The 22,308-nt window shown below is 49.6% G+C and overlaps 1 protein-coding gene across 1 annotated transcript in view; it reads right to left on the bottom strand.

Annotated features, from left to right (window-relative positions):
• DTX4 (deltex E3 ubiquitin ligase 4) overlaps positions 1 to 22,056 on the bottom strand; it is a 31,371-nt gene extending 9,315 nt beyond the window's left edge. The window contains exons 1-4 of the mRNA XM_051967198.1: positions 20,999 to 22,056; positions 7,145 to 7,871; positions 1,534 to 1,595; positions 244 to 405 (exon numbers count right to left, since the gene is read on the bottom strand). Coding sequence (XP_051823158.1) covers positions 244 to 405; positions 1,534 to 1,595; positions 7,145 to 7,871; positions 20,999 to 21,215 — 1,168 coding nt within the window. The 5' untranslated portion in view covers positions 21,216 to 22,056. The remainder of the gene's footprint in view (positions 1 to 243; positions 406 to 1,533; positions 1,596 to 7,144; positions 7,872 to 20,998) is intronic.
• Between the last annotated feature and the right edge of the window lie 252 nt (positions 22,057 to 22,308).

The following is a 22,308-nucleotide window of genomic DNA, read 5'->3' as shown; positions in this document are numbered from 1 at the left end:
GTGTTCATCCAACAAAAAATGTCAGCTCTGGAAAGGCCCTTGGAGTCCAGCGGGCCAGAGACAGGAAGGACCTTACAACAGAAAGATCTGAACAGAACTTAGGATATTAGATACCAGCCCTGGGAAAAAGACAGGTCATCCCACCTGAGACTCAGAGAGAGCCCTGAGTTGCCCAAGAAGTTAGTTAATGGCAGAGATGAGACTAGAATCCTGCCACTCCCCAGGGAAGCTGGGAGGGGCTACCTTTCTTGGCTTGTTTTTTGGTGGTCTTGCGGCTTGTGTTGGAGACCCCCGGGATAGACTTGATTTCGCTCTTGCTGACAGGGGGAGGGTGCAGGACCAGCTTGGGGGGCCGGGTGAGGCACACGGGCAGTCCTGCCGCACTCATGAGGATTCCGGTGATTCCTGAAAGGGCAGCAGGAAGAGGAGAAACGATGAAGAACCCACGAGGACGCCCCGTTCCCTTCCCTCCCAGCCTCCCAAGATTCACCGATTCCCCCCTGACCCCAACCTCCACTCCCTTTTCTGGATTCTCTCAAGCATCATCCAGCCCATTCCCCCTCCTCCAATTCCCCTTTTGTTCACAAAAGACATTCAAATCCTCTCTGACAAAAGAAACCTTCTCCTTTATTTTCTTTGCTCCAAGTCCCACCTGCCACGCTCCAACAGAGCCAGAATAAGCCATGGCTGCTTGCTAGGCAAAGGTTGACAATTGTATCTCTCCCGTGTCATTGTTCGACGGAGGCTTTAAGCCTTCCAACACATGGGCCTTGAATGATCACAAAACCAATTACCGCAGGCCATGGAGAGGCCCCCTTTTCTGGCATTAAGAAAATGGGCCTCTATAAAGTCATAGTAATGGGTATTATATACCTCAGGGAGGTCAAGGTCCCATTTAAGCCACAATAATCAGGGCAGCAACTTTTGTGAGAGCAAATAACCGGAAACGGAGTGGGCGCCCGGAGATTGGGGGAATGGCCGAACACTCTGCGGTGCATTCATGGAGTGAAAGGCTATTGGGCCACAAGAAACAATGGATGGGAGAAATGCAGAAGCACAGGGGACTATGGGGATGGCTTGTGGAATAAAGGAAACAGAATCAGGAGAAGAACATATACAATGACAGGAGCCACGCAAGCAGGAAAAAACAAAAAAACAAGCTACAAAAGGAAAAGGCCTATAGTGGCCGGTTTGGGCCCTGGAACAGAAATAGAGATACCTCATTTTATTTCCACTGCAAGTGGGGAGCCAGGCCTGTGGAATGCTATATTCCCTATCAGATAGGGCTGCTATAAGGGTTTAGTTTAATTGTTTGTTAAAAAAAAAGAAGGCTCATTTTGTGTGTGTGTGTGTGTGTGTGTTTGAGTGTGGGCGAGAGGGAGAGTCAAATATGGAAATATATGTGGTATAAAACCCAAAGACAAAGGCAAAACTTTGAAGTAAAAAAGCTTGTGTCCTTTTGTTACCCACTTCCTCCCCCTTATCTGTGTGCCCGACAGCTGGAATGGAGGGCAAAGCCAGGGCCCCTCTTACCTGCTAAGGCAGGATTCACAGGACTGGAGCCATTGAGATTCTTCACTGGGACAGTGGGGACACTGTGTGAGGGAGGAACAAATAGGTGAGCATCTCTTCTCTCTCTGTCTCTGGATCTCTCTGTTTCTCTGTCTCTCTGCTCCTGATAATTTCAAATTTTCAGCCCTTTTTCTTCACTCTTACCCCAGACCTTCCATTTACAACCTGAGGGACATCCTGTGTCTTATTTCTTCATCTGTTTATGAAACTGGACTAGATCAAGGTGGGCCCTGGGCCAAATTCAGCCTGCGGACAGTTTTGTAATGGCCCGGGGGGCTAAGAAAGGCAAGGACAAATAGAAAAACCATTCTTAGCTCTTGGGATTGAGGAGAACTCTGTAGATGAGGGTAGCTAAGGGACTAGCTTGCTTTTTGTCATGGGATTGCTAGCTTATACCATGTTACTTAACTAAATAAATATAAATTGAACCCTATGATTCTCTCAACACTCAGAAGAACTCAGGAATATCTCTGAATAGGATTCAAGGCCTTCTTCTAACATACACTGGGCGGTACATACGTCTCAGTGAGCGGAGCAACTCTTCCAAATGCAGAGAAGGTGCAGTTATCTGGGGTGTTCAAGGGGAAGGACTCTGGGAGAGTTCTCTCTACCAATGAAATCACAGGTGGGATCTAACAACAACCCCCCCTCCCAACATTAATAGGTTTTGTGCAACAAGAACTGAGCCCATCATGACCGACAGATGATGAGCTATCTCCTTTCCCCAGATAAAAGAGGCAAACAGGAAAAGTGAGCTCTCCACCTCCAAACTACCTGCCCCACCTATCCCCCGGGGAGACAGAGGGACAGGTGCTTATTAGTGGGGGGGAAGGGTGAACTCCCAATGCTTAATGAGACAGAAGCTCAGACCTGGGACAATTGTCTTGGGTGAGGATTTTGAAACTGGGCTTGAATTCTGCCTCTGCCTCTTAGGACACTGGGCAAGGGATCTCACCTCTGTGTGAAGTCAAAGGAAACCCGAGTTCCAAAATTTAGAGACTTCTCCACTCCGTATGTTCCCATCAACTCCTCCCGCCCAGTCTGTGGTAGAACTTCCTGAGCTCCTATTGGTCTCTCAGGCAGGCGAACCCACTATACTTTGACCCCAACAAAGTCATATTGTTTTGGTTTTCTTCAAGCACCAAGGAAAATAAACAATCATCTCCTTGTGTCTCAGTTTGTGGTAGAACTTTCTGAGCTCCTATTGGTCTATCAGGCAGCAAACACACTGTACTTTGTCCCTGACAAAGTGATATTTTGGGGTTTTCTTCAAGCATCAAGGACAATAAGCGATCATCATCCTGTGTCTCAGTTTCCTCCTTTTTAAAATAAAGGGGGCCACTAGGGGACCTTTCAATTCTAAATTTAGGAGACTAAGGCAGAGAAAATGGACGGAGAAATGGGAGTGCAATGAAAAGGGTCAAAGTTTGCTCCAAAAGAGGAAGTGGGAGCAAGAACCACCCCCTAATCATATCTGATTGGGGCAATTTATCATAGTAAAGAGCCATGGGATGATGGGAAAGGGAGAGGTATAGAATCACAGCTCGGGGTAAGATCAGAGCCAGGAGAAGGGCTCCTATACACACAAAGATACTGGCCTCGAGACCCTGACTGGGATTTCTCTTCTGGGCCTCCATTTATCCCTCTGCAAAATGAGAGGATTGGTTAAATCATTTCTAAGCCCAATTCTAAATCCCATTTACAAAACTCACTGGCTCAGTTTCAGTCAATGTCTTACTCTGAGAGTTTTCTCCCACTTAAGAGCACAGGTTTTAGACCCCAATGGGGTCTTAAAGAACTCTTTTCCCAACAAGGGGGCAGGGAGTTTAAAAGCAGCCCCTGTTTCTATCCCCACCCCCAAATGCTTCTTAAGTGTCTTCCATGATAGGTTCTCAGCGCTCACCATCAGGGGATGATAGCACCACACCTGTGTTCTCCCCAGCACTTCCAAAAGAAAGCCCCCATCTCAGCTGATTGGGGCTCTGATTTGAGTGACAAAAACCACCTTTGTTCCCACAAACTGGACTGGCAGGTTTCCACACCCGATCCAGGCAAACAGGAAACGGCAGCCAAGTACAGGTATATAGCAGACCCATCTGGGGGCCGAGGCCCCCGGGAACAGGAGCAGGAAAGCCAGGGATGTCCATGTGCGCTGTATGGGCCCTCCTAGCTCAGGCATTCCGTGTTCTATGGTTCCTCCCAGCTTAGACATTCTATGTTTTAAGGTCTCTTCCAGTTAGGGCATTCCATGTTCTAAGGCCCTTCTAGGTTATATATTCCGTGTTCTAAGGCCCTTTTCAGATTACATATTCCATGTTCTAATGTTTCTCCCAGCTAGGACATTCTATGTTTTAAGGGCCCTTCCAGCTTAGATATTCCATGTTCTAAGGCCCTTTCCAGCTTAGATATTCCATGTTCTAAGACCCCTTCCGGCTTAGATATTCTATGTTTTAGGGTCTCTCCCAGCTAGAGCATTCCATGTTCTAAGGCCCTTTCCAGATTACATGTTCCATGTTCTAATGTCTCTCCCAGCTAGGACATTTCATGTTCTATGGGCCCTTCCAGGTAAGGTATTCCACGTTCTAAGGTCTCTCTCAGCTTAGATATTCCATGTTCTAATGTTTCTCCCAGTCTGATATTCTCTGTTCTAAGTCACTCGAGGCCCTGTCCATTTCCAGCATTTGAGCATTTAATAAATTATCTGCTGGCCGCTAGCTGTGAAGCTCACTGCCAGTGCTGCTGTTCTATGTCCCGAGTTCCATCCCAGCTCTGCTATTGTAGGGCCTGCGGCATTCACTGCTAAAGTCCCCCGTTCTATGTTCCAAGATTCCCTCCAGCTCTATGGCTATCCTCTGTTAAACAGCCATCACTCCTTCTTTCCTCAAGGATCCAACAGAAGGCACCTCCCCCCATTCTCCTGTCCACACTCCTAGCTCATCCAAGGCTAACGAAGCAGGAAAATGTGGAGGGAGAGGCCAGTGGGAGAATGGAGGCAGAGGCCAATGGGAGAACAGGGAGGCCAGTGGGAGAACAGAGAGGCCAGTGGGAGAACAGAGAGGCCAGTGGGAGAACAGAGAGGCCAGTGGGAGAGGGAGAGATTAGTGGGAGAACAGAGAGGCCAGTGGGAGAACAGAGAGGCCAGGGGGAGAAGGAGAGGCCAGTGGGAAAATGGAGGCAGAGGCCAGGGGGAGAAGGAGAGGCCAGTGGGAAAATGGGGAGGCCAGTGGGAGAACAGAGAGGCCAGTGGGAGGAGAGGCCAGTGGGAGAACGGGGAGGCCAGTGGGAGAATGGGGAGGCCAGTGGGAGAAGGGTGACGGTCATTCTAAAGGTCAGCTCTCCTCCGGACAAAAGGCTCTGCCAGGGTGTGGTCCCCGGTCCCCGAGTCAGGGGCCGGCCCTGGATCTTATCAGGCCCCTGCCTTACACAAGACCCAGGCCTGTGATCCCGAGCTCCCTCAGAGATGCAGAGCCCACTGGCCACCCCTTCGGCCCGGTCCTAGCTGCTCCCGTCACTCGGTTCCTTTGAGAAGAGGCCGCTGGTTGCTATGAAGGCGCCATAATCCATCACAGCCGCCCCCACGGAGGTCAGCCTGCCCCACCCGGGCCGGCCAATCAGGGCGCTCCTTAGCTGTGTGGCTTTCTCTAAATTGGGGGGAGGGGGCCTCGGCAGCCCAGAGCACTTGATCTATATGACTGGGAAAGTGAAAAGGCTGGGGTGGGGTTGGGGGGCGAGGGGGCGGGGCGGGGAGCCATCTCTGTAGAAACCACGGCGAGAAGCAGGTTTTCAGGGAGATGGACGCGCCGGGCCAGGAATCCCCAGAGCCGGACAATGGTCCGTCACTACGGTAACTGGGGCCTGGCTGCAGATAGAGAAATAATCTAGAGGAGACACACGGAGGGACAATTCCCGCCCTCCCCGCACACATACCACTCCCCCCTTCTTCTCTTTAGAAACCCCCCGCCTGTCTCGCTGAATAATTCACAGGGTCTTTTGTGCCCCTGCCCCCCCAAACCTTCTCTGTCCCGTTCCTCCGGCCCATCCCCTCTTTTTTCCGTGGGAAAGCTGCTCGAGGAGGTCACGGGCAGAGGGGAGGGGGAAAGGGGGTGAGCTCCGACAGAAGGCCGATGGCGAAGCCAGACAAAGGGGGCTAACACGCTAATTAAGTGGCCAAGAAAGGGCTGCGAGAAGATGGGTTTTGGGGTGGGGGGCAGGGGGGTAGATCGGAGGAAGAATGCTGAAGGAAAGAACCGGGAGATATGGAAGGGTGGGGAGAGGCCTCTCTTGTCAAGGCAACGGTATAAAGGGGGAAAGCAAGTCCTTTCTATGGTCCTTTTGATGCGCCATTGCCCACCCCTCCACCCCTGCTCCCTGCCTCCATTTAGAGAAGAGGGAAGGGGGAGAAAGAACAGCTGATTTGCCCATACGATACCAAAGGATCGGGGCTCCCCTTCCTCGGGGCTCCCCTTCCTCGGCTTATATCCTTGGGGTTTGCTGGCATTTCCAAGGGGCACCAGAAACGAGCAGGGATTTCTGCGACCAGACGCCACAAGTGGCCTCTGGGTCCTGCCGGGAATCCTTTCATGATGGATGATGAGCATGTCTGGAAGGAGTGAGGCTACCCGGCTGCCTCTGTGTTTACCTCCCCAAGGAGCCTGGTCAGCTCGGAGGTTCCCCATCTTCGTGATGGAGGCGAAGGTCCCCTCCAGCTTTTATATTTTAAAATATATTTTTCATTTTAAGAGTCTATGGTTCCATTTTAGGTATTGCCACGTACCCAAGCAGAGAAATCTAACTGGGGGGGATTTTCATCCTCAGGGTTCTCCTCGAGAGCAGGGGGGGTTTCATTTTTGGTTCCCCAAGTCTTTGAACACAGTTGGTACTGAACACACTGAGCCTCATTTTGATAATGGTTCTCATGGGCCCAAAGTCGCCCCAATCAAATGATCAATGAGTCAACCAGAGGTCTGGGGTTCCCCATAAAGAAAGAATAGGTGGAGAGGTCATGGGATCCCAGACTTGGAGCTGAAGGGATACAACGGAGGGGTGAGTTAAAGAATGGGGACAAGATCACCCCACCCCTCACGGGAGAACACCCTTGGAGACTACCCACTTATACTGACGGTCCCCAGGCCGGGAAGAACTAACTCTGGGATTTAGAGCCGCAAGGAAGCTTGGGCACCATCTGGTCCGGTCCCTTAAAGATGAAGAAACTGCGGTCCCAGGAAGGTCGCTCAGCTGCAACTCTAAGCATGGCGCCCTGTTCACTACTCCTAGGCCTTGCCCAAGCGGTCCTGGGAGCTCCAGGAAGCGCGCAGGGTCTCTGACCCCAAGCCCCAGGTTCTTCCCCCGGCCACCGGAGAGACCCACAGCAGCTCAGGCACTTTCTATGTCAGAGAAAATTCCGAGGGGAAGAGATGTCCGGGCTCCAGGGGACCCCCCGCCTCTCCCTCCCCACGAGGGGCTGCTTGCTGACCTGAGCACCATTATCCCTCCCCGGCTCCCACAGGAAGGAGGGGGACAGGCCGGAGGGCGCATCCTGCTTCCCTGGCACGGAAGAAACGAAAACACCTACCCAGAAGCAATCAGCACTCTGGACTGCGCGATGGCGAGACGCTGCAGATTGGTGCGGTTCAGGGTCGCCAGGGCCACGCGCCCGTTCTTGCCGGTGGCGCCCGGGGGGCTAGCCGGGGAGGCCGAGCCGGCCAGGGCCGGGGCGCTGGCCGCCTGCCTCCGGCTCACCTGTGAGGTCGCCGCCTTCCCCGGAACCCGGAGGGTGCCCGTCCCATCCAGAGGCTTGGGCCCGGCTCCCGGGGGCAGGGCCAGCTTGGGGCCCCCCGGAGGGGCCACGTTTTTCCGGGCGGGCACGGGCGGCAGCAGCCCCATGCCGCCGTTGGCCCCGGCCGCCGCCTTGACGCTCATCACCAGGAGGCACTGCGGGCAGGAGCACGGGGGGCCGGGGGGGGAGCTGGCCACGGCCGGGCCGACCGGCCAGGACTGAGACTTGGGCAGGGTGCCCGTGACCACGGGGTAGATGAGATCGAGCCGGTGCCGGATGTGGCGCTTGCGCTGGGTCTGCCTGTTGATCTGACTCATGGTGCCGAAGTCGATGACGTAGCAGAAGCCGATGGAGGTGAGGTCGATCCAGGGGTGCTGCTTCTCGTAGGCGTGCTGGATGGTGATGCCCACCTCCATGTCGTAGGGGGTCCAGGAGCCGTTGTCATTCTCCCACTCCCAGACCACGCCCTTCCCGGGCGCCGAGGCCGGGTCGTAGTAGCTTCGACGGACAGGACGCAGGGTCCCTGGCAAAGGGGAAAGGGTAGAGGTCAGACAGCAGCCTGGAGAGAGCCCGGGGACCCCGGGGGGTCGCTCGGGGTTCTCGGGCCCTCGCCTTGATCATCATCCCATCAATGACAGGCGCGTAGCGCCTACCCTGCGCCGGCGCTGGGCTAAATGCTTTGCAGAAATTTTGTTCTTTCATCCGTTTTTCACGGGAGGAAACTGAGGCAGACAGAAATAAAGTGTACCAGGCTAGATCTTCCTGATTCCAGGTCTAGTGCTCCATCTGCTGCTTCTCAAAAATAATAATAGCTAAAATTTAACATGGGGCTTTCAAGTTTGCAAAGCACTTATATATATACATATATATATGTATGTTACTTCATTTTGTTATAATAGATATTACCTTATTATTATTTTTATATATACATATCACTTCATTTGCTATAATAGATATTATTATTATTATTTTTACTTATTATTATTACTATTATTATTACTTTTTGACTTATTATTATTACTTATACATATATATGTATTATATATGTATGAATATATTTATTATATACTTATATTATTATATAATGTATTACCTCATGTGATATATTACCTTATTATATTTAGATGTTTATTATATAAATATATTTATATTATTATTATATATGATATATATTTTATAATATATATCACTTTATTTGATCTTCACAACCTGTGGAATGGGTGCTCTATTCATCCCATTTTACAGAAGTAGAAATTGAAATATAGAAAAGAGACATGGCTAGGGTCACTCAGGTTAATAAGGGACTGAGGCAGATTTTGAACTCAGGCCTTCCTGACTCCAAGCTCTGGATGCTATCAACTGTACCAGGCAACCTCCTCCCCCAGCCCCTCCCTGCTAAATGAGGACGCGGGACTAAGCTTTTTTTTCATTCATCCCCCATTTATTCTGTATGAATTATGTGCTGAGAACCGTGCTGGGGACTGAGGCAGTTACACAGTTTGTAAGGCACAGTGTGGTTGGGTAAATTATGTTTGACGCTCTCTTGCCCTTAGTGTCCTCATATGTAGAATGAGGCAGTTGGATCCAATGGCCTCCAAGGCCCTTCTTCTATGCTCTTAGGATCCCAGCCCAGGCAGCTTTCACTCTCCAAGAGAAAACACACACACACACACACACACACACACACACACACACGACATAAGTGTGAGGACAGATATGCGGAAGGCTCCCATCTGGAAGGGTCAAAGGCAAACTAGGGTTGATCCTCCTCTGGAAAGAAGAGAAGGAGAAGAAAGAGAAGGAGGAGGACGAGAAGAAAGAAAAGGAAGAGGAAGAAGAGGAGGAAGAGAAAAGGAGGAAAAAAGGAGGAAGAATAAGAAGAACAGAAAGAGAAGGAGGAGGAAGAAGAAGAGGAGAAATAGAAGAAGAAGGAGGAAGAGGAGGAGAAGAAAAAGAACAAGAACAAGAAGAGGAACAACAAGAAGAACGAGAATAAGAAGATTATTATGTATTTCTCTAGTGCTTTTCCCTCCAAGGAACTCCAAGCACACCATAGATGCTCTCCCTGTAATATTCAGCCTTGCAAGGACAGAGGGAGGAAGGGAGGAGACAGATTGGTATAAGGAATCTTTTGGGGGAGAAATTAAGGGATGGGGAGTCAAAAGAGTGATTCCCCTCAGTTTTATTGTCCAAGAAGGAACAGATTAAAGCTCCATTGCCACTATTAGGGAATTTTGACCTCCATCTCGGCATTGGGTGAGTGGTGAAAGAAATGGGATCCCATTTAACAGAGGAGGAAACTGGGGCGGTGGGAGGTGACGTCCTTCCCATCCTGCGGGGCTTACAGTGACCCAGCCAAGGCCACGTGGCTAGTAAGTGGAAGCACTCAGAGGCGGCTCTTCTTCCGAAGCTTTCCGCGTTCAGGCGGCCTTCCAGCGTGCTCCCAGAGCTCCCTTCCCTGTTCCGCTTCCACCACCTCCACCCTCAGGTCAGGTCCCTCTTCTCAGGGATCCTTCCAAGAGGAAGCAGAGAGGAGGGAGGGCCTGGAGGACGTGGGCATCCCAGCATCTGTCGGCTTTGTCCCAGCCCTCAAGCTGATGGGAAAGGGTCCCTCCCCAGGCCTCCGGCCCTCCCCAACCTTCTCTCCGAGGGGAGACACCGTGACCACTCGGACTGGGGCCGGCCGCTCATTCAAGAGGGGAAGAAAAGGAACAATGACTATTCAGGCCCCTGCCGGGGTCATACCCCACCGCCGGGCCCCCATCTCAGAGCCCCTTAATGACCCCAAACGACAACATTCAGAGCTAGCGGGAGACTCCGAACAATTCCCCATTCAGCAGTAAGACCCTTGGAGGGGGGGAGAAGAAAGAATGGAGGAGAAGGGTGTGGGGGGGAACAATTATCCTTCACAATTTCCTTTCTAAAAGAGTCCAGATGAAGACACTGGCTGCTAGTCATGGGGCCTTTCCTCCTATTTAGTATTTATTAGGGTCGAAGGAGAATTGGGTGACCATAAGGAAAAGGCCAGAATGGGGGAGGGGGCGCAGCTCCCCATGCCAGGCAGGATGGGGACGAGCCTCGGGGGCCGTCCCATGTCCTAGGGATGCCCTGGATGCAGAGAGGCAGGATGAAAAGGGGGGCGGATCTGGAAGCAGAGGCCCCAACTTTAACCCTTAATTAATGAATGAATATTTAATAGCTGTGTGACCAGTACCTACATACAGGATCCCTTGAGAAAAAGATCTAAAAATTGGAAGGGAGCTCGGAGGCCATCTGATCTACTCCTTCATTTTACAGATAAGGAAACTGAGGTCCAGGGAGATGAAAAATAAGGATCTTGGGTAGAATTGGAACCCTACTCTCTAATGCCAGGATCTGTGCCAGGCAACCTCCCCGAGTCCCAATTCACTAATGCACTGTTGGTGGAATTGTGAACTGACCCAAAACTCGTCAAACCTTGACTAGCCTTCGATCTAGCAATACCTCTACTAGGGTCTGCATCCCAAAGAGATTAAAAAGAAAAAAGGATGCATTTGTGCAAAAAAATAATTATAGCATCTCTTTCTGGTGGCAAAGAATTAGAAATTGGAGAATGGCTGAACAAGTTGGGTATAAGATGTGTGATGGATACTACTGAGCCATCAGGAACAATGAGCAGGATGCTCTTGGAAAACCTGGAAAGCCGTACGTGAGCTGATGCAAACTGAGGTGAGCAGAACCAGGATACCATTGTCATGGTAACAGCCATGTTGTATGATGATCAACTGTGAAGGACTTAGCTATTCTCAGAAATACCGTCATCCAACACAATTCTGAAGGACTTAGGATGAAAAAATATTAGCCATCCCTGAACAGATAGAAGCATCCTTTTGGGGGGATTTTATTTTTTTTGTTTTTTGCGGGTCTATGTTTTCTTTTACAAGATGACTAATATGGAAATGTTTTCTATGATTACACATGTATAACCTAAATTAAACAGCTTCCTTTCTCAATGAAGTTTGGGGAAGGAAAGGAGAGAATTTGGAACTCAAAATCTTGAAAATGAATGTTAAAAATTGTTTTTACATGTAATTGGAAAAAATATATACCAAATAAATAATTTTTAAAAGTTTAAGTTACTAAAATTTTAACCTTTACTGACTTTCAGGACATTTTCTATGTAAAAAATTTAGTTAAAAGGATGTGACAACCTACTGTCCTAAGACTCCATTTAAAAGCAGTGTAATAAGCTAGACCAATACTCCCTATTCTGACCACCATTCCCCAATATTTCTTGAGTTCTTCTATTCCAGACTGATTCTATTTGAATGTCAGCTCTTTGAGGGCAGAGATTTTTATTTATTTTTTTTGTTTGTTTGTTTTTTGTTTTGATAATATTGGGTTTTTTCTCTCTCTTTTTTTTTTTGGAAAGAAAACTTGTTTGCAACTTTAGGTTCTCTGTTCCTCCCTTCCTCCTTCCCCTAACCTAAAGAATACACCATTTGATGCAGATTTATAAATATATGTAAAACTATAATATATGTACTTCTATTTATTATTTTTTTTCTGAAGATAGACAGCATCTTCTTCATATGTCCTTTATAGGTGATCTGAGATTAACTCAGAATCGCTTGGTTATCCCCAATTAATCTTCTAATGATATTGTTCTTACTGTATACAATGTACTTTTGGTTCTGCTCATTTCACTTTTCATTATTTCATATGTTTTTCTAAGATCAATTAGCTCACCATTTCTTACAATAGAGTAGTTATTCCATCACTTATATTCAGTAATATACAAGTATATCACTTACTTGTTTAGCCATTCCTCAACTGAAAGGCATCCCCTCAACTTCCAGTTCTTTGCCACTACACAGAAAGCTGCTGTAAATATTTTAGAACATATAGATTCTTTTCAATTTTCCTAATCACCTTGGGAACCAGACCTTAAAGTGATATTGCTGGAGGATATAGACAGTTCAATAACTCTTTGAGTTATTCCAGTATTTAAGTATACTTCCAGAATGTTCACTAAGACAGTTGCAACAGTTCACAGTCCTATCAACAATATATAAATGTCTCATTTTTCCCCTATCCCTCCCAACATTTATGATTTTCCCCTTCTATCATTTTGGCCAATCTATATTTCAAAAGTTGTTTTAATTTGTATTTCTTTTATCAATAATAATTTAGAGTATTTTTTTCATGAGTACATATAATTTTGATTTCTTGGCTCAAAAAACTGACTTCATATCGTTTGACCATTTATCAACTGAGGAATGCCTCAAATTCTTATAAAATTGACAAAGTTCTCTATCTATTTGAAATATAAATGCTTTAGCCAGGAGACTATTTTTTCTCAATTTTCTGCTTTCGTTCTTTTCTTGACTAAATTGATTTTACTTGAACAAGATTTTTTTAATTCAATGCAATCAAAACTATTCATTTTATATCTCACAATGTTCTCTCCTATCCATTATAAGTATATTCCATGTTCTTCTAGTTTTCTTGTCTCTAGGTCATTTTGACCTTATCTTGGTAAATGGTCTAAGATAATTGGTCTATCCTCAATTTCTGCCAGATGCTTTCTAGTTTTCTCCATTTTCTTTTTTTTTTCTTTTCTTTTTCTTTTTCTTTTTTACCAAATAGTATATTCTTATACTAAAAGCTTAAAGCTTTACTTTTGTCAAATAGAAGATTACTATACTAATTTACCACTGTGTATTGCATGTCTACTCTGTTCCACTGGTCTATCTTCCTATTTCTTAGCCATTACTGCCTTATAGTCATTACTGGCTGTAGTATATAGCCATACTACCTATATATAGGTTAAGATCAGCTACTGCTAAACTTCCTTCCTTTACATGTTTTCCTCCTATTAATTCTTTTTATATTCTTGACCTTTTTTCTATGAATTTTACTACTGTTTTCTAGTTCAATAAAATAATTTTTTGATAATTTAATTGGGTTGGCAGTAATTAATAGGCAAGAGATGGCCAATGACTTTATTGGAGAGGGTTACCTCTCGTTCTCTGGGCATTTATTAGATAATTAGTGGTTTGGAAGGTTTTTCTTCCTCAGCAGTCTGGAGGCTGGAGCTTACTTCTTAAGCCTTCAAAAGGGCAATTTCTACCTCCCCTCCAGGTGGGACCCCGATGTCCACTCAAGGTCAGCAGGAGAGTCAAAGCATAGGAAATGAAAGTTCTTGGAGGGCAGGGCCCATTCATTTTTATTATCTATTTACTGCACTGAATCCGGAGCTTGGTAGGTGCCTAATAAATGTTGGTTGAATTGAATTCTTGCCTATGTTAGTTAGGAGGAAGCTAGTAGTAAAAGAAATAGAGCATTGGTGTAGAGCCAGGAAGGCCTGAATTCAAATTCATACTCAGACATAGGATAGCTGTGATCCTGGGAAAGTCACTTAGCCACTGTTTGCCCCAGATTCCTCATCTATAAGATGAGGAGGAATGGACCAAATGATTTCTCTGACTTTTATAGCATTATATGACTTGTGATTCCACTGAGGAAATTTCCTCCCCCCAAACAGAGAGATATTTCTAAAATTTGGTGTGATGGAGTCGCCTAGAGCATGTCAAACATGGAAGCTGAGTGAGCCCAATCAGATTCAAAGGTAATTAGAAAATATTTAACAAATAAGGATGCACCAAAACACAGAAAATTTGGGCCCAACCAGATTCAAAGGTAAATATTTAACAAATAAGGATGCATCAAAATACAGAAAATGTTCATCTGTGTGAGTGGGCCCAACCAGATTCAAAGATAATTAGAAAGTATTTAACAAATGAGAATGGGCTAAAACACAGAAAATATTCATTTGTGGTTTTCTAAGTCAATAATGGCCAAGGATCCATTTACGTTTGGCACCCACAGAAAGCTTAAGAAGTTGCTTAGGATTACACAGCCAACAGCAAGTATCAGAGGTACGATTTGAACCGGTCTTCCTGTGTCTGAATCTCCCTCCCCACTAGGCCACGGTGCCTTTCCTACACAAATGTGTATATAAAAGTTTACTTCTTTGGGACTGGACCATTTCTTTCACAGAGGCAGGAAATTCTCAATGAGGGAACTTCTTCCATCAATGCTGATCACTTTCTCTCCAGCACCTGATGGTGTTAGAAAAGTCACTTAGGTTAAGGGACTTGACCAAGGTGACAAATAGTAGGTGTCTGAAGTGGGATCTGAGTGTGGATTTCCATGACTTCTAAGTCATTTCATTTCCTATCCTATCTCACATAAAACAAATACAAGGTTAATTTGGGTGAGAATCACGAGTGGGGGTCACACACGGAATGGGGGGAAGAGAATGATGAAAGGGCTTGTGGGAGGCGCGACAAGGTAGGATTTGGAAGAAACTAGGGTTGAGGAAGCTGAGACTCTGAGATGAAGTCACTTGCCCAAGTGGTATGTGATGGAGGTGGAATATGCTCCCACTTTGCACCTGACTCCAACTCAGCCCTCTCTCCGCCCTGTCTCCCACCCCATGCTGTCTCTTAATACTCTCTTACAACAAGAACAATCAAGCTATAAATCAGTGGTGTAAAAATTCTCACTTAGGAAGCTGGGCGACATGTCTGAAGTCAGGACGGCTCATCTTCCTGAGTTCAAATGTGACCTCAGACACTTACTAGCTGTGTGACCCTGAGCAAGTCACTTAATCCTTTTTGCCTCAGTTTTCCCATCTGTAAAATGAACTGAAGAAGGGAAGAGCAAACTACTCCAGGTTCATTGATTTGTTGCCAATAAAACCCAAAACGGGATCAGAAAAAGTCAAAACAGACTGAAATTGAATTTTCATCCCTATTTTATAGATGAGTAAACTGAAGCTGGGAAGTCTTAGAGCCAAGACTCAAACCCTAGTGTGTTTCAAGTCCAAATCTGCCATCACAAACCCTGGCTGCCTTTCTACCTGAATAACAGAAAATCCCAGTGCAGAGAAAGTCAATCTAAGTGACAATGGGTTTGACGATGAAGGGGCTGGTGGGAACAACAGATACCCTGATTCTCTGGCCCAGAGTGCCAGGAGGCAACAGGTTTAGAATCTGAAATGAGTTTAAAGCCCGAGGCTGAGCCAGGGCACCCTGGGCCAGGGTCTCCCTGGTGACTGGCAGCAATGAGATCACAAGGGGAGGAAAGGGACGGGAGGGGCCATTTCTGAGCAAACCCAGCTATCCCACCCAGAAAAAGGGGCTGGAGAGATGATGAAGCAACATAAAGAGGAAGAAGGACGGGGAAGGGAGGCAGATTTATCCTGAGCAAGTTACTCTCAGTTCCCTTTGTTCCAAGCTTGAAAGTCTGGCCGGTGGATGGGGAGATCACTTTGTTACTAAGCCGCCAGCGGAGAGGGCCCAGAACCTGACGTGGCTGAGCTATAGAAGGAAAAGCAGATAGGTTTAGTGTCCCAGAGCTCTGGATTAGAATCCTGCCTCTGGAAAGGTTTATCTGTGAGAGCTTGGCCATCTTATTTCACTTCTGGAGGCCTCAGTTTACTCATCTGTAAAATGAGGGGATCTGACTCTAAATGGCTCTTTTGTGCTCTGACACAAGGGCTTCTGGCCCGATGCATGGCTGCAAACCTTGTGAGCGGGGAGGTTGGGATGCTAGAGGGATCTCTGCAGCGTGGAAGTTTATTTATTTTTCAAATCAGAAAACTGAGGCCCAAGGAAGTTATGTGCCTGCTGGATTCAGGCCCAACGTCACAAGATTCAGACCCAACACCTCAAACTCCAAATGGACTGCGGGTGCTCTCCTAGCCTCAGTTTCCCCCTCTATCAAATGAGCATTTAAGGGGAAAAAAAACCACTTTCTTATACCTTATTTCACAAGGTTACTGTGAGAATCACATGAGAAATGGCTGTGAAAGCACTTTGAAAATGACTAAAATAAGGTGGTATTTTTAGTTCCATTGGCAACTTGGCTTCCTTTCTCTTGTCACCGCCTTGGAGGGGGGCGTTCCCCAGAACTTACTGCAGTGGGAGCCCTGAAGCTCAGGCAGGTGACTTCAAAACTTCCAAATGAACACTGGGTATGGATCCTTCTTAGAAAGTCCCAAGAAGCACGAGTGGCTCTCCTCGGCCTTATTTGTTGCCTCCTATATGCGGTATGTGTATGTACACATGTACACATGTAATATACACACGTGTACTTATATATGGACACAACACGTGTGTGTATGTGTGCAAATACATGATACACGTGTAAATACACACACACATAGATACATATATACATACATAAGGGGGGTGGTATATAAGCTGTCCCCTAGGACTGGCGTGAGCTCCGTCTTCACAATCCCAAAATCTAGTGTGATCCACAGGGGATCCCCCATGAGGAACTCCCCCCACAACAAGCTAGGTCGGCCTGCCCGGAATATACCTGGCTGTTAACTGTGGGTGGTCCCAGAGGCCTCGTCCCGGGCCCTCCCGCCTTCTCCCTTCACTCCGTGAGCTCAGCAGCCAGCCTCCCTGGATTCAATTATCACTTCCATGCTGATGATTCTCAAGTCAACTCAAATCAAGCGGGCCCTCACCTCTGGGCCGATCTCCCCAAGTCGTGTAAACATCCTAAACTCAGCACTTCCAAAAATGAGCTCATTATCTTTCCCTCCCAAACCCTCCCTTCATCCAACCTCTCCTATTAGTCATCTTGGTCCCCCAGGTTTACCACATAGGTGTCATCCTCAACAGTCTCTCGTTTGGCTCTCTGTCTTTGTCTCTCTGTGTCTGTCTCTGTCTTTGTCTCTCTACCTCTGTGTCTATCTGTCTGTCTCTTTCCTCCTCCTTTACTCTCTGACTCTATTTCTCCCTCCTCTCTTTCTCTGTCACTTCTCCTTTTTTTCCTCTATCTGTCTGTCTTTCTGGTTCTCTCTCTGTCTTTGTCTATTTCTGTGTCTGTCTGTCTCTCTCCCCTCCCTTTTCTCTCTGACTCTATTTCTCCCTCCTCTTTTTCTCAGTCACTTCCTCTCCTTTTCTGACTCTATTTCTCTATCTCTGTCACTTTCCCTCTTTTTTTTCTTTCTGTTTCTGTCTTTCTGTCTCTCTCTGTCTTTGTCTATCTGTGTCTGTTTCTCTCTGTGTCTCAATCTCTATGTCTGTCTGTTTCTCTCCCCTCCCTTTTCTCTCTGACTCTATTTCTCCCTCCTCTTTCAGTCACTTTCCCTCTTTTTCTGACTCTATTTCTCTGTCTCTCTCTGTCTCTATCATTTCCCTTCTTTTTTTCTTTCTGTCTCTCTCTCTGTCTTTGTCTATCTGTATCTATTTCTCTCTGTCTCGATCTCTATGTCTGTCTGTCTATCTGTCTGTCTCTCTCCCCTCCCTTTTCTCTCTGCCTCTATTTCTCCCTCCTCTCTCTCTGTCACTTTCCCTCCTTTCCTCTGACTCTATTTCTCTCTCTGTCTTTCTCTCCCTCCCTCCCTCTGTCCCCCTCTCTATCATTCAATCTCCTCAACCTTGTAACATCTATCACACACGTCCCCTTTCTTCCTCTTGTCATCGTCACCCCCCGGTACAGGCCCCCTGTCACTCTGTACCAGGACTACTGAAATAGACTGCTAGTAGCTTTGTCTCAGATCTGTCAGAGCTATCTTCCCAAAGAACAAATCCGACCATGTCACCTTCCCAAAAAAGCCCCGGTGGCTCCCTCTCACCTCCTGCACCAAGTATAAAACCCTCTGTTTGGCATTCAGAGCCCTTTTCCTAACTTGGCTTCCCTAAGTCAACTCACTGATTCTGCAATAGAACAGATATTCCTTGAAAGCAGGGGCCAGTTCATTTGGGTGCTTGATCCCACACCTAGCGCAGCCCCTGACACATGGAAAGCATTCATTCAATGTGCACTTACTAGGATATAGGTGCTAGAAGGGCCCTTAGAACGTGGAAGGCCTGTGTACATGGCATATACTGCCCAGGGAGCGTAGGTTCTCTAAGGGATCCCTTCTGTGCCCTTTGTACATTGCGATAGGGACCTGGACCCTCTGGTTTCATCAGCAGAGAGGACTCCAGAGGGGGAAACTCTGTCAATCAAAGCAAGTCAACACTTGCTCTGCATTTGAGAGCCTGAGAAAGTTGTCTATGTGTTGAGAGGAGGGTCCTCCTCTTAAATCCGGGTTTTCCAGACCCCAAAGCCAGCTCTCCTATCTGCGTTGCTTCTCCTTGCATACAGTAGGTACTTAATAAATGCTGCTTGAACTGAAGTGGTAACAGGCCAAAAGATGTGACAAAACAGAACATCCGATCTCCAAGAGGTCGATGAAATCTGCTCGTTCAACCTTCTTTTCCCATGGGGAAAATGGAGGCTCAGGGAGGAGAAACCACTTGTCCAAAATCACACATTAATCTCTTGAGAAAGCCAGGCTAAGGTTAGAAGGCGGGCTCTTTGGATCCTACTGCCCATCATGCTTTGCTTCCCCAGAGTGGGGAATGGATGTTACAAGGGAAAATGGGAAAATGGACAGGTCGTGACAATAGATTGGATGATAGAGGGAGGGAAGAAGGGAGAGAGAAAAAGAGACAGAGACAAAGAGAGAGACAGAGAGAGAGACAGGAGGTGGGCAAATTCCTGCTTAGCTCAGGAGCGAAGGCAGAATCACTGACTGAAGAGTTTCTTTCTCTCCTTCTTCTCTTGCCTTCTTCACTCATCCCACGAGGGAGCTGGGGGTCCCCCAAAGAGGCCAAAATGAAGCACCTCCTTGAAAGGGCTACACCCTAATTCTTCCCCAGATTTCTGCAGAGTAAAATTCCCAGGAGTTATGGCTAGGAGTAGTGAGCATCACAGCCCAGTGGAGCTACATGGGGTGAAGAGGCGGGTGTTATTTTGATATAAAAATCCTACACCTCCAAGTTTATTTTGAGCTGAACTGGAATTCCCTGTTAAATGTCTCCCTATCTGTCCCCCCCTCTGGATTCCTTCCTGCTTCTGAGAGAGAGAGAGAAAGAGAAGGGGGAAGGGAGGAAGGGAGACAGAGAAAGACAGAGAGACAGAGAGAGAGAGAGAGAGAGAGAGAGAAGAGGAGAGAGAGGGGGGAGAGAGACAGAGAGAAAGAGAGAGAGAGAGAGACAGAGAGAGAGACAGAGAGAGAGAGGGAGAGAGAGAGAGAGAGACAGAGAGAGAGACAGAGAGAGAGACAGAGAGAGAAAAAGAGAGAGAGAGACAGAGACAGAGAGAGACAGAGAGACAGAGAGAGAGAAAAAGAGAGAGACACAGAGAGAGAGACACAGAGAGAGAGAGACAGAGAGAGAGAAAGAGAGAGAGAGAGAGAGAGAGAGAGAGAGAGAGAGAGAGAGAGAGAGAGAGAGAGAGAAGGGGGGAGGGAGGCAGAGAGAGATACACTGAGAGATGGAGAGAGAGACAGAGAGAGACAGAGAGGGACAGAGAGAAGGGGGGAGGGAGGCAGAGAGAGATACACTGAGAGATGGAGAGAGAGACAGAGAGAGACAGAGAGGGACAGAGAGAAGGGGGGAGGGAGGCAGACAGAGGCAGAGACAGACACACTCAGATGGAGAGAGCAGCACACACACCCCAACCAGACAGACACAAATCCTTTGCCTCCCTGCCCCCACAGCAACCTCTGTCCAAACTGCTCGGGCTGAGGGCCCTTAATCCCTCCAGCTCAGTCCTTCCACATTCCTGCTCCTTCTCCCCTCCCCAGCCCGGCTCCCTCCCTGCCCCAAGAGCCTCCTCCTCCCCCGCTCCAGCCGCACTCACTCACACTCACTCACACTCACACTCACTCACACTCACTCACACTCACACTCACTCACACGCGCACACACTTTCTCCTCCCTGCAATCTCAGGGAAAAAAGGGCTCAGGAGCCCAGTAACTGTGGGCTCTCCCCTAGAAAGCTGACACCGGGCCGGGGCCGCCGGCGCCTGCAAGGTGCTCGCCAAAGAGCAATCGAGGAGAAAAACACCAGGAGGAAGAAAATTCCCTTCCCATGACGATCCCAATTAGCACACAGGATTTGGGGGCTTTCCAACCAGTCCGGGCACGCTGGGAGCAGACAGCTGTTCCGGGGCCCTCTGGGACCCTCCTAATCATCCTCTCCACAGCCCAGCCCCCTCCCTCCAGCAGCTGGGCTCCCCGTCTCCTCGGTGGCCTGGGCAGGAAGGGCTAAGACTCCCCGGTCCCGGAATGAATCAGAGCGATCTCGTGAGCGACGCGAAGCCCGAAGAGCCGGGCTCGGCCAGAGCTCCCCCCTGCGCGGCAATGCAGCTGCCCTCCCCGCTCGTTCCTGGCGCTCCCCGGTCCCGGCTTCTGCCCCCGAGGGCCCGGATGGCCAAGGGGCCCCCACGCCCCCCTCTTCATTCTCCCTCAACCAGAGACTTCCTCAAGCAAACTTAGCATCGGGAAGGTTCGTTCCCGGAAAACAAGCCCATTTTCTCCTCTGAAAGAAGGGGAGTCAGCTCCGCGAGGTTAAGGGTCACACTGCCGGGGGAACGGGTCAGGGGGATCCCCGGCAGCTCCCTCCCACTCCCTCCCCTGCGCCCCAGCAGCCCCCTCCCTCCCCTGGGGGCCCGCGCCTGGGCTGGGAGTCCCCAGCCGTCCCCGGGGCTCGGGCGCGCTGCTCGGGCCCAGCCCCCTGTCCCGGAGGCGCCCCGGGGAGCCCCCAGCCCCCGAATCTGTCCCCGGGGTGACACAGCATGGGGGCGCTCACCAGTGTCCTGCCGGAATTGGTGCATGGACTGCAGGTCGATGATGTAGGGCGACAGGCGGCTGTCCACCTGGCCCAGCACCACGCTGCCGCCGCCGGCGCGGGGCCCCCCGGCCCGGATCACCGCCTCGATGTGGTGGCTCACGGCCGGGCTGTACGGTCTCCAGCGGCCGTGCTCGTTCAGCCATTCCCAGACCACCACGGCCGAGGCCAGCAGCATGGCTGGCGATCTTGGGCCCGCCGCCGCCGCCGCCGCCGCCGCCGCCTCCGCGCAGCCCCCCGGGAGGCCTCAGAGCCTCGCCACGGGCCCCGGGCGCACCCCGCATCCACCCGCGCCCCGCTGTTCCCAGGGGGCCCGGGGCTTCATGCAAGGCCCGGCCCCGGCCCCGGGCGCCGCCGCTGCGGACCGGGCGGGGGAGCTCCTCCGAGCCGGCTCCTGCGGGCGCTGCGGCCGCCGCGACGGGGCACGGGCACCAGTTGCGCCTCCTCTGCGGATGCCCGGCCGCCGGGGATGTCGGCGAGCCGGCCTGCTCCCAACTGCATGCTCCGGCGGCCGGGGCGGGGTGGGGGCCGGCCAGCCCTCCCCCGTGGGTCCCTCCCTCCTCGGGTCCTCGCCCTCCCCCGGCCCCCCGCCCCTAGCCGCCTCCCTCCTGCTCTGCCCGTCTCTGGCCCCTCCTCCCCGCCCCTTCCCCCCGCCCCTCCCTCTCCCCCGGCCCCCTCCCTCTGCTTTCCCCCAGCCGCAGCCGCGGTTCCGCCCCCTCCCCTGGGCCTGCTCGGGGCTCGCCCCCCTTCTCGGGCTTCGATCCAAAATCAGGGACGAATGCTGGGCGCCCCCACCCCACCCCACCCCGAGATGGCCGCCCTCTCCCCAACTTGGCATTTCCACACGCGCACACACGCGCGCGCGCGCACACACGTAATGCATCCTCTCTTTCATTTTCTTGCTTTTTCTTTTTTAATTCATTTTTTAAAATGCATTGACATTAATGTCAGCTTCATGAGCTCTCGAGAATACAGGGGCTTCAGCTCGCGGGCGCGCGCGCGCGTGCACACACACACACACACACACACACACACACACAGACACGCGCGCCCCAGACAGGCACAAGCGCGCGCACCGCCCCCTTCTGCCTTCTTCTATTACCTCATGCCCGGCCCTAGTCCGCGAGCCTGTCCATCAAATCGCCGAAAACACGCCTCCACTCCCCCCAAACCCTCCCCAACTCCTCTCCCCCGCGCCCACTCCTCGCGTGGTTCTCTGGAGCCCAACCGCCACCTGCTGGCCCCTAAGGGAGCGAGCTGGAGAGGCCCGG

This window comes from Antechinus flavipes, chromosome 6, assembly GCF_016432865.1.
Source record: "Antechinus flavipes isolate AdamAnt ecotype Samford, QLD, Australia chromosome 6, AdamAnt_v2, whole genome shotgun sequence".
NCBI lineage: Eukaryota > Metazoa > Chordata > Mammalia > Dasyuromorphia > Dasyuridae > Antechinus > Antechinus flavipes.
This window is presented reverse-complemented; position numbering and strand designations above follow the sequence as displayed.